Source organism: Prionailurus bengalensis, chromosome A1 (genome assembly GCF_016509475.1).
Source record: "Prionailurus bengalensis isolate Pbe53 chromosome A1, Fcat_Pben_1.1_paternal_pri, whole genome shotgun sequence".
Classification (NCBI taxonomy): domain Eukaryota; kingdom Metazoa; phylum Chordata; class Mammalia; order Carnivora; family Felidae; genus Prionailurus; species Prionailurus bengalensis.
Window position 1 is genome coordinate 137,833,978 of NC_057343.1, and position 12,479 is coordinate 137,846,456.

Here is a 12,479-nt window from a genome sequence, read left to right on the forward strand (position 1 = left end):
ATGAATCTGATGCGGACATTTTAATGAAGATGCTCAAAATCCCTGAGCTCCATGGTACTTAGGAACAAAGAAACACTTCAGATGACTGTGCTCACAGTTATTCCTTGGCCCAAACAAGCATTTCTAAGGTCGTGAGAGGACTAACCTTGGAGTCTCTTTCATCCTGCCTCAGAGACCTGTCCTCAAATTACACTTGAAGTCCAAGTGTCAGGAAGGCGGAGGGGGGTGGGGGAGTGCAGTGTGAGAAGGGAGGGGGCAGTGCTAGAAGACTCTGTGACTCCTTTCTGTGTTTCACTCATTGGCTTGTAAGGAGAACAGTATTATACTCAATTGCTTCTTTCTGGAATGGGAACTTTCCACATCACCTTCATCCTTTAACAACCTCATTTCCCAATGGGCCTTCCACCCTCAGACTTCCTCTACTGGCTCCCTCCACCCCTGCACACTGATTCCACAGTGAGACCAATAGGACAGGCTTCTCAGGGACCAAATAAAGGCTGGTGTGATACAAAGAACAGAGCAGCAGATGGGCCTGGGGTTAGCCAAAGACCTACTCTGAGCCTCAGTGACCCCACTGGTGAAACATAGTAGGAAGTTTCCTGGAGACTCTCTCCCCTTGGGCATTTGTACAACCCTCAGAGTCCTCCCTGTCTGCATTCCTCCCAGGGCCCACTGCTCACCTTGCATTTGAAAGGCTTCACGTCAGAATGAACGATCATGTGTGCCTTGAGGGTCTGTTTCTGCACAAAACTCTTGTAGCACAGGTGACACTGGTAGGCGCGGATGTTGGTATGAATCAGCACGTGTCTCTTCATGTTGGCCAACAGAGTGAACTCCCGCCCGCAAATCCCACATTTGTGTTCCTTCACACCCTAGAGGGAAGCAGATTCAAAAGTACTGTGGTTAGCAGGTAACAGGCTTTCATCAGAATTGTAGTCTTCATACTTCTGTTTGCCACACAAATCCATGAAGAGCCTGGTGACAGATGTTGAGTTCCAAATGGTGTGGCTTTAGCCTTGTTAACTGCTGTTTTCTTGAAAGGTGTTGATTACGTAATCTTTTTTTGTCTTCTGAAAACCATGAACTAAGCCAGAACTTTATTTTTTTAAATTTTGTTTAACGTTTATTTATTTTTGAGACAGAGAGAGACAGAGCATGAACGGGGGAGGGGCAGAGAGAGAGGGAGACACAGAATCTGAAACAGGCTCCAGGCTCTGAGCTGTCAGCCCAGAGCCCGATGCGGGGCTCGAACTCACGGACTGTGAGATCATGACCTGAGCCGAAGTCGGAAGCTTAACCGACCAAGCCACCCAGGCGCCCCTAAGCCAGAACTTTAGAGGAAAAGAACGCTACTGCTTTTGTTGTTCCTGATGCTACATGGGTTAATTCTACAGTAACAGTTTTGGGGATTAAAAAGATTTTGGTAGGAGCACTGTGAAATGAGTCTATAATCTACCCTTCATGATAATGAAAAAAAAAAATAAAACCTCCTAAAGTGATAATATCATTTCTCATATGAAAACCAATGTTTTCTTGAGTTCTCATTAATACACTTGAAAATCCCAGGAGAACAATTCATATCTACTGTTCAATAAATTACAATAGGTCGCAGTGACCTGGGCTCCCATAGGTCATAGTGACCTCTATGTGATTTGGCTACGGAGCCTTTGCTCAGCTAGCTTCTGTCCTATAGAGAAATTTGGCAGTGGATATTTGAATACTTAAGCATTAATGTCCTCACTTGAAAACATTTCCAGGACCTCATAGCATGAGTAGAGTATTAGCTAGTCCCAACTAACCAGTGCTTCCCTGAAAAGGCCTTTGGAAGCTATCTTAACATAGAATGACTTTTCAGAAGGAAAACTTAGAGAACCATGGCATTAAAACTAAAATTATTATGGAATTATAACAGGTTGCTTAGTTAACAACTGTACCTAATAAAACACATATTGCCTGGTATCCATAATGACCTGGGAGAGAGGAGTTCCAAGCTTACCTCTGAGTCTCTCTGCCTATATGTCCATTTCTTTAATTTGGGACTTGATAATAAAACAGCACTCCTCAGTTTTGGTGAGCCCATGGCACCCAAGGACAAGTTCAGGTCTCTGCCCAACCATTTACTGGCTATGTAACTGTAGGCAAGTTTCATGGCCTTTCCTGGTGGTGGTTCTCTCATTTGAAGATGGTGGGTCATGAGCCAGGGACTCTTTCCAGCTGGAATACTCTTGAGTCTAGATGATTGCAGAAGAGTATGGATATATACTAATGAAGAGACCTAAATTTTAAGGCCCTCCTAAGAAGATGAATTTTAAGTGTGTTGCATATTCAATCAGTGAATTTAAATTTTTGAAATTAACGAAAATTATGTTGTTGATGTTTTTTAAAAGTTACTTCAGCATTTTTCTTCTCAAGATTGCCTCTACACTCATCTATGATTCAGCTGACCTGGGACCAAGGAGAAGTATCTACTTATCACTGTTTTTGGAATTCTCTCAGAGAATTCTATGTTCACGGTAAAATTCACCTATGGGCTGGCCTAGAACTCAAGTGAATGAAAGCCCAGACACAACTGCGGGAACAAAGGAAGCCACCTTGTCACTAATAGGATCAGTGAAATCAGAGAGGGAGCCTGTAGGGGTTTTCAGGGGTGAGGGAGGGAAGGGGGTGGAGAAGAGAAAGACTTGACAGTAGTGTTTCAGAGTCAGGTGCTGGAGTCCAAGATTCTGGGTGACCACCCCATGCCTCAGCGTCTTCATCTGCGAATCTAGAATAGTATCTGCAGGTTGCTCTTCCAGTTGTTAAAGAGGATTAAATGAGAAGTAAAGCACCTGATATACAGCAACCGTTATATAAACACTACCTCTCACTGCTGACACTATGAATTAAAATGCACTTTGTTGGGGCGCCTGGGTGGCGCAGTCGGTTAAGCGTCCGACTTCAGCCAGGTCATGATCTCACGATCCGTGAGTTTGAGCCCCGCGTCAGGCTCTGGACTGATGGCTCTGAGCCTGGAGCCTGTTTCCGATTCTGTGTCTCCCTCTCTCTCTGCCCCTCCCCCGTTCATGCTCTGTCTCTCTCTGTCCCAAAAATAAATTTAAAAAAAAAAACGTTGAAAAAAATAAAATGCATTTTGTTTTCTAATTCCAGTGAGATGTTTCAGATATGAGGCTGCTTTGCCCATTTTGACTTCATTTTCTACTATCTTACGGAATTTTTATATGTTCTGAAATGCATCTTTGATTCCTTTTCCACACATGTAGGAGCCCCTGAAATCAGCAATGGTCCCCTTTGTGGGTGAATCTCAGTACAGGTTCTTTGCTGAGGGTTCCTGCACTTGGCAGGGGCCTCCTCTCTGGATAGTATCTACAGGTGCCTTTTGTGGGGCAGGAGTTGTTTGTGCACTGCCCACAAGGCAGCCACACATTTCATCTCCACTGCAGAGCCAAAAAAATGCCCCATGTTTTGTCCTAACCTATCAAATGAAACACACTATGGCCGGGTAGAGATGTTATCTCAGCTGAGCAAAGTCCTCCAGTGACCTTTCTGAATTAAAGAGTGTTTTTAGAAACTCTGGCTTGCTAGAAGTCTCTCCTGCCAAGAAAACCACTTGCGGTCAAAAGCGTGAGGGTAGTCAGTGGGGCAAACCTCTCCTCTTGGAAGCTCAAAGCTGACCCAATCAGCTTAGCTGGGTAAGTTATCAGGGACGCTACTGTGGCCTCACCTTACTTCATCCTGAATGATTCCAGGGCTCTGGTTGCAAACTAGGCTGAATTTAGACATTTGTGCCTGTATATCTCCTTAAAGACCTGAGCCCAGGAAAGATAAAAACAAAGCAGACAGAGCAGGATGCACTTTCATTCCCCCCACAAAACAAACCACGGGGCCCTACACCCACCTAGGCAGGGGCTCTACCAGGGGAAGCAGAGGCCTTGCTGGATCCAGAGCCATGTGCATATGTGAAGCACTTCTCACAGCTGAGGGTGAAAACACCCCAAAATGTAGGCACTACTTCTGCAGCAAAGGACCAAGAGAATTCTCTAGAAGGTGGCTCTGATTAGCATACCCCAGGCACAGAAATGGTTGGGGTAAATAACACCTGATGGCACACGCATGCTAGGGCCCTGGATGAAGTTTCCAGAAACAGAGTTTTAGGGGTGGCAGGAGGCTACGAAGCAACAGCACAAGGACCAGCTGTTTCCTTCCGCCTTCCTCACCCTCCTTTCCAAACTGCCCACATTATTTATTTCCAGGCCCATCTTAGACTCTAGAAGGCTGGATGGCAAAGGACTTGGTTGCTGGCCCCCCAGCGTCCCCCATTTCAAGGAGAGGAAAGAGGCCAGGACTCAGGGAGGAAGCCCCTCGCCCAGGGTTACACAGCTCCTCCCCGCCCAGGTGCGGGCGGCGAAGGTCTGCGGGCCCCGCCCCCCCAGGGCTCTGCGCCTGCTCCCCAAGAGCCCGCCCGTGGCCTGGGTTCTGGCGGTACCTTGTGGGTGAGGGAGTGCTGCTTGAGGTGGTGGGGCTGCACGAACTCCATGCCGCACTCGGAGCAGATGTAGGGCCGGATGTCCTTGTGCTTCATCATGTGGTTCTGCAGCTGGCTCGGGTACTGGAAGGTCTTGTCGCACTCGGAGCAGCTGTACTGGATGGGGCCCCGGTGAGTGGTGAGGTGCCTCTTGAGCTGGGCCAAGGTGGGGAAGTCGAGGCCGCACTCCACACAGATGTTCTCGCGCCCGCTGGCGTGCTTGGCCTCGTGGGCCTTGAGCTCGCTGGGGTAGGCAAAGCCCCGGCCGCACACGCGGCAGTTGTGCGGCTTCACCTCGCTGTGCTGCATCATGTGGCGCTTCAGGTGGCTGGTCTGCGTGAAGGCCTTGTGGCACACCTGGCACTTGTGGGGCCGCGTGCCCTGGTGGGTGAGCATGTGGGTGTGCAGGTGGCTGAGCTGCTTGAAGAGCTTCCCGCAGCGGGTGCACGCGTGCGGCTTGATCCCGCTGTGGCCCAGGATGTGGGTCACCAGGTTGTACTTGGAGGTGTAGGACTTCTCGCAGGTGGGGCACTGCCAGCGCTTCTGCGCCCCGCCCACGTCCACGTAGTAACTGTCGTCGATGCGCACGTTCACGTCCACCCGCTCCACCTTCTGCTTGGCCTCCTCGCTCTCCTGAGGCTCGGCCTTGCGCGGCAGCAGCGCTTCCGGGGGCTGCTTGGGCAGGAAGGTGTGCCGGCTGAAGGGGTAGGGGGAGGCCGAGGGCATGAAGAAGGGGAACATGAGGCCCGGGGGGACCTTGGGGTAGTAGGGGTAGGGCGCGGGCAGGAACGGAGGGGGTGTCGGCTGGGGCCAAACGGCGCTGGGCTTCACGGGCTCCTGCTTGACCGGCTTGCCCCCCAAGTGTTCCAGGGTGCGGTAGAACTGGAAGCCCACGTTGCACAGGTCGATCATTTGCGAGTCATACTTGGGGCGCGGGGGCTGCGGGAAGAGCAGGGAGAGGTTCGGAGGGCCATGGTTTTTGCTCTCCTCGGAGTGGAGGGCGAGAGGGGCCTCTTCCGCAGGGTGGCTGTAGGGCATCTTGGTGGGCATGCTCTTCCGTTTCCGAGACCCTCCTCCTTCAAAGACCCCGGGGAATCCATCTAGGTGTCCTGGAGGAGGTTCATATCGAAACTGGGAAAAAGGCCCCCGGAGAGCTTCTGGGAAGGGGTGTCTTTGGGGAGCCTTCCCTCGGGAAACCACTGGCTGCAGGCAGTGGGGAAAGGAGGGGGCTCTCTTCACACCCAGATTGAAATGCACATCCTCATCTTTGATCATCTTCATTTCCTTCTGCATCCTTGGCAATTTTCCTTTAAAGAAAAAGAAACTTACTCTTTAAAAAAAAAAAAAAGAGCCCCCTTTTTCCTTAAGGGTTTTGGCTAGATGATCAGTACTAATTTATGATGAGTGATGTTTGTTTAATACTGACCCTCCCTTATCCTAGGGCCGCTTGAAGTATCACTGTTTTTTCCCCCCTTAGGAGCCCATTACTAATGCGGAAAGCTGTGGCCTCCCAGAGTGGGACCCTAGAGCTCCAGTGTAAATCCACAGCCACAGAATATCATCTGGGGGTTGGGAGGCGTGGGAAGGAACCTGAGAACTCAGCCAGCCACTGTGCCACTTAAGATGAGGGTACCTAGGCCCAGACAGAAGAAGGGCACATTCATGTCCATCACCCCTCAGTACAGAAGTCAGAACTGGGATGTGTTCTGTGGGTTTTTTAACCTGAGAAAGAGTGCATCTGCCAGTGGTGACTTAAATGTGTCTTTTGGATTGTTTTCTGTTCTTAGGGAACCAATTTCCCCTGCTCTCCTCTCTGTCTTCGGGGCCTTTGCTGCTGGAGGAAGCGGCGGCAGGGGGAGTATGCAAGCCCACACAGGTGAAGAGACTTTCCTGCTCGATTTGGATCTCAGATTTTCCGAGTCACCCACTCCAAGCAAGGTGTGCTGCTGGGGTACATCAAGTGGATGAGATCAGTGTGATTAAGAAAAGCATACAACCCAGTGTTACAAAGTCATCTTGGTAATTTACACACTTTAATCTTCCACCTGAAGCCACCTCAGGTGAAAAATTCCAAGACTGTGAATCTCTAAAACTTAGACACACATGTGTCTAAGTAAAGCTTGGCCTTCGAGGACTCCTGAGGCACCTGACCTTGCCTTGCTGAGCCAGTTACTGCATCCTGGTGACTCTATCAGGTATGTGTGGGAGAGCCTGTGGGCTGGAGTCTAAACCAAGGACGAGGCTTCCTTTCCCGTGTCTCCTTGTCACTTTTCTATACTCGTCGTGTGGGTAGTGGTAAAAACAACCAAGTGGCTGACTTGATGTTTTCATTGAAGGCCCTTTCTACCCAAATACTCTGAGTTTGAATGGGATTGATCCCCTTTGCTCAACAGAGGCTTTCACAGAGCCAGTTGCCCTGGCTGGGTATGCAATCTGATCTGGGACCAACGGAGACAGGGCTGGGATAGGGTCCTGGATTAACTGAGGGCCTGGGCCCTTGGGAATCGCTGCATGCTGAGCAGTTAGGGTGAGGGTCCCAGGGGTGAGAAGGCCAACAGCTGCTAGCAATTTTCTCCAGTCTTTGATGAGGCAAATGCGGTTTCTGCAAGCACCTGAGTATTCCCCAAATCACACATGTCTTGAGGTTTGAAAACTGCAGCACATTAAAGCAAAAATGGGCCTTTTTTTTTTTTTAATACTGTGTTACCAATTCCATACACAGACGATCTAACTGGGAGGAAAACTCTTGTGCCTTTATTATATGAATATTTGGGCATTACTTAAAACTGTTAAATCATCAGAAAACGTTAAATCATCAGAAAACTGAAAAGAAAATAATGTCTATTAATCTTTGCTTTGTGTTTATGTGATGGGAAGATAGTCCTGGTATGTCCTCTTTCTGTGGACTTGGGGCTTGGGGTGAAGAGAAAGAGCTTGCTTGTTTAGCAGAAGGAAAGCCCAGACCTGTGCATCCTATCCTTCTGCTTCCTCCTAAAATTGTTAACCAAATGCAAGGTTCTTCTACTGCTGACTCGAGGACCTGTCAGAGGTCCGGGAATGCTGCTCTGCTATCGTCAGTACCTAAGCGAGGATGGAGAGGGCAGAGGCTCTTGGGATAGCGTTCCACATTTACTAGGTCTCCGTTTGCATTTCAACAGGTTCTGATCCCTGAATTCACATGCAGTTATAAAGGGTGTGTTGGGCCCTGGTGTGAGACTTTGTTGCTCCTATAAGAATAACTGGCTTCCAGATCAATGTGTCCTATTGAAATAGAGAGGAAAAAATGGCAGCTCCTTTCTCTGGATGTCATTTTGTCTATGGTTGGTTGTATACCCTCTGTGGAGAGAAGATTCTATTTACAAAAAGGCTCCTTGGACTGGACCCAAATGCCAGGCTACACATGACTGTGACAGACACTGGCAGAGCCCATCTGAGTGCACACTGGTTCTGTTTTATTCTGATCTGGTTTAAAGAGCTAATGATTCCTATTTCATAGAGCTTCATAGAGCTTGATTGTAGAATTAGTTAAAAAAAGGGGGGGGACAGACATATCAGAACATGGGCCAGAATTTAATGAATTTTTTGTGTATTTTATTGTTAAGAAGGTATTTGAAAATGTATGACTAATGATGTCTGGTATCTTTAAACCGTGTGTTATATCTTATACTAGAAGGTACTTACTTGGAAATGAATGTTATCACTAATTATGAAACAAAAGGTACTTTGGTATATACAATTATTGCTTTTGTTTAATATTTGTGTTTTCAGTTGCGGCATAGTATACTAATTGAGTCACTTTACTGTATTAGAATTGATATCTTTTTTTATTTAAAAAAATTTTTTTAATGTTTATTTATTTTTGAGAGAGAGACAGAGGGTGAGTGGGGGAGGGGCAGAGGGAAAGGGAGACAGAGTCCGGAGCAGCCTCCAGGCTCTGAGCAAGCTGTCAGTACAGAGCCTGATGTGAGGCTTGAGCTCACAAACTGCGAGATCATGACCTGAGCCGAAGTTGGACACTTAACCGACTGAGCCAACCAGGCGCCCCTAGGATTGACATTTCTAATGCAATACTAATTTCAAAAGCATATTTATTTTCAGTGTTTGCATTTTTATTTGATCACCATCGACCTTCTAAGGCAAAGAACATCGTTGAACAGAGATGATGTGTCCTTTAACATCAACAGCAGAATTGTGTTCCCCAAATGCAGAGACTTTACATATGTGCATTGTAATTTCCTCCCTATTTTAATATGATAAAAATTTTCCCCAGTTTCTGACTTGTGTATATACACACCCCAACCCTAAAATGGTAGTGTGCCTGTTCTAGAATAAAATCATTAACTCAGGAGCTTTAAAAAGGCATTGAGATCCATCCATGGACATATTTTCCAGATCTTTAAAACAGCAGTCCTCTCTGCAAAAAGGCCCTAAGGGATGCTACCAATCTCTACAGAAGTCAAGGAGAACTAGATCTGCTTCCTCTCGGCATTCTTGAGAAATAAATCAGGTGTAGCTGCTGCTAGTTATTAATATCCCTGTCTTCTGAGCACAAGGTGCTAAGGAGAAGCCCTAGGGTGTAAAAGAAAAACACAAAAAAGCAAACTCAATGGGGATGGGGAGGGTTGAATGGAAGAGCAGGGAAAGGATGTCATCCTTGGGAGGTAATCTATCTTGAAATCAATCAACTTAAAACTCCCAGTGGACTCTACAAAAATATAACAAACTCCTAGAAAACCTCACTGTGTGCCACCTGCATGCTCCCTTCTATTTCTAAAAATTGGCCCACAGACATCCATGGCACATAGGGATTCCCATGCAGGAGGCAAGAGAGATCTGAGAGCAGCAGTAATCTTGGCCAAGGACAGAGGGTAGGGGGACTGCGGGCCCTCCCCCGGCCAGTAACCTGTGACTTCTCCCAGAAAATTGCATGTTATAAGACAGTTCCCCACCGGGATGAGCAAGACAATATTCAAAGAAGAAGAACTGAAATTGTAAAACAGCCACCTCTGGGATAATCGGGAGCCTTGCTTTGGAGGCTGAGGGTATCTGGGTTTGAATTCTTTGTGTTAGCAGTTTTGAGAAACTGAGCAAGTTAATTTTGGGGCTTGGTTTCCTCATCCATGGGGTTGGGATATCCTCCCCTGGGTTTTTAGAGACTTAAAACAGAGCATGTATGTGAAAGTGTGTTAAACACTAGTCAGTGTGGTGCTCGTGAGGCTAAGAAAGAGTGGACAGGAGGGGAGGACAGCTGCTGGGATCAGTAGGTAGACACTGACTGACAGCATCTCTCTTTTCCAAGCTGAAGCTCTTGTCCACATCTGGGTCTCTGCTTTGCAGGTTCATTATTCATTAGAATAATGAATTGCTCATTTGCACTGAGTTGGTCTTGTCACAGCAGTGAACGTGAACCAGGCTAAAGGAAGCCATTGGGTGAGGCCAGGAAGTGTGTGTTCCCTCAGTGTGGAGATCAAACTTCTAGTTTGAGAATATTCCCCCATCTCTTCTCTGTGGATCTTTTTTCTATTGGGGAGATAGCCCTGAGCTTACATTGATAACAGATGGTGAGTGGGGACAGAAGGGATTGAGTGGTCTCCTGAGCTACTTCATCCACTCTGTGGGACCCTGAAGTATCGCCCCCAGTATAAGATCAGAGGTCACCTTCCCAGGGACAGGAGGACCTGTTTGTCAAACCCTAAGTCTCCAATACAAGGATGGTGCTGAGTCAATACTGGCAAACGGACTCTTGAGACTCCCACTGGAGTGTGAGGGCATGGGCTGGGTCTGTTTTGTTTACTGCTGCATTTCCAGTGTCCATCATGGACTGACAGCTAACCTCTCTGTGTCCATATGAGAGGTTCTTGTTATAACATTCCTCCAAAGTGGGATTTTTTGCAGAGCAGAGGCTCAGTAAACTGCTATGGGATGAGAGAAGGAATGAAAAGTTCTTGTTTTTAAAGTCTCCACCTGGAACTTTTAAGTGTATCATTTTATCTCACTTTATTTAGACTGCAGGTGACTTTTTGAAACATCCCTAATCAGAGCATGAGCACACTCATAAACCCTCAGGTAGCTATTGTGGGAAGAACTTGATATATACACCTTGTGTGCACTGTTGCTTATCCCCCTGAGTTTTCAAGGGCTCCTTTCTCTGAACTGTCCCTCAAATCATGGTAAACCATAAACCCTGGCTATATCCAAGATGGGAAATATATGGAAAATAATGCTAGAGAGCCATCTTCCAAGTGCCACAAAGTTCTGCAAACCACTCAGAAAACAGATGCCTGAAAGTCCAACGGGAAATAGTGGATACAAAGACAGACCCTTGGATCAAGACTGGGAAACACAGATCAAGACTAGGTAGTCACCCTGCACTCTTCTACCCAAAGGAGATGTTTGAAAAGTTAGTAGCAGTCCACTTTGTGTACTATGAGGTAAGGGTGCAGGCTTAGAATAATAAATTGCTATGGTCAGAGAATGTTCCTGACTTTCTTCCTTGTATACTCAATCACCATAGCAAATAGGCTATAAGTCAGGAAGCACATAGCTTGGGGAGGAATATATTGTGTCGATCTGTGTTAGAGGCATCTGGGACCCAAGACTTCTTCTTTAACAGGTATCATCCACGAGAGTTAGTTATGAGGAAATAGGGAATGAAAAGATGTTAAAAATAAAATCTTCTTTTGAACCATAAAGACCAATTAGAAATGCAAAGCCTAAGATGAAACTGCATTTAGTTTGGAGGAAAAAAAAATGCTTCTAATAATGCCCTTTAATCAGGAATTCACCTACTGCACAAAAATATAAATATTCCCCAGATAAAATTACTGGTATTTTGTGGTTCTCATTCAAATCGAAGGTCATTCCAGTAAATGCTATCAGAAGAGTCATGGTGAGTCAGCATGCCCAGAGTCAGATCTATTATCACTCCATAACACTGATTTTTGTTCATCCTGAAATTCATGAAGTAATATTCTCTTGTGTTCTTTATTCCTTGAAGATTTCCACGTTTCATTGGAAAATGTTACATTTTGCTCCTAGAGACACTGGCTTCCCTTTTAATTTGAGAGAGTGGCACTTTCTTATGTGGTCTGCCCTGGAGCTCTGCTCTCAACAAAGATGGAAGCAGGGAGGAGATGGGAGTTGAGGGGACATTTCAGAATAAAGAGCAGTGCTAAGAGAAACAAAGGGGTAGGGAGTTGTGGGAAGGTAACAGGAAGGCGGGATGGCAGATGCATGGACTGACAACTAACCTCTCTCTGTCCATGTGGGAAGAATGTTACAACATTCCTCCACCGTGGGATTTTATTGGATCACCTGGTTCTTTGTGAATTTTTGGTAACAAAGGGAGACTTTGAGTCTTGAAATTAAACATTCTAATGATTGAACCCCATTGTCTTAATATGTACATAGTTATATTGCTAATTTCTTCATCTGCATATATTTGGCAAATAATGAGTCAATCTTACTTTGCTGTAATTGGCAGGAATAGAAGGATCTGTGTATGCAGATGCTAAATAGGGCAATATGTTCTAAAGAAGTGAATGGTCAGCCATGTCACTCCCTGGATTGTAGGATTGACAAGAAAAGGTAGTTAGATACCTGGTAGCCAGACCCCAGGTAGCCCCTTCTGGATGCCCTTGTAGCCCTTATTTAATCTATAAACGCGAGTTCCTCCTATTTTGTTATAAAAAGTAATCTGTCAACCCACAGCATGAGCTGAGTCTTCTAGGGGGTCAGAAAATATTCATTGGTAATGAGACCTGTCTACATGTGAAATAGTCAATCAAACTCACCTAATTTATTTTTTTAAGTTCCTAAATATATCACCAAGACATTACATAGTTAAAGTCAAGTTTAGTTTTTCTTTTTCTTTTTTTAAATGTTTATTTTTGAGAGAGACAGAGCATGAGTGGGGAAGGGGCAGAGAGAGAGGGAGACACAGAATCCAAAGCAGGCT

The 12,479-nt window shown here is 46.2% G+C and overlaps 1 protein-coding gene across 1 annotated transcript in view; it reads right to left on the minus strand.

Annotated features, from left to right (window-relative positions):
• ZNF366 (zinc finger protein 366) overlaps positions 1-12,479 on the minus strand; it is a 71,173-nt gene that overhangs the window by 14,995 nt on the left and 43,699 nt on the right. The window contains exons 2-3 of the mRNA XM_043591763.1: positions 4,484-5,829; positions 681-872 (exon numbers count right to left, since the gene is read on the minus strand). Coding sequence (XP_043447698.1) covers positions 681-872; positions 4,484-5,815 — 1,524 coding nt within the window. The 5' untranslated portion in view covers positions 5,816-5,829. The remainder of the gene's footprint in view (positions 1-680; positions 873-4,483; positions 5,830-12,479) is intronic.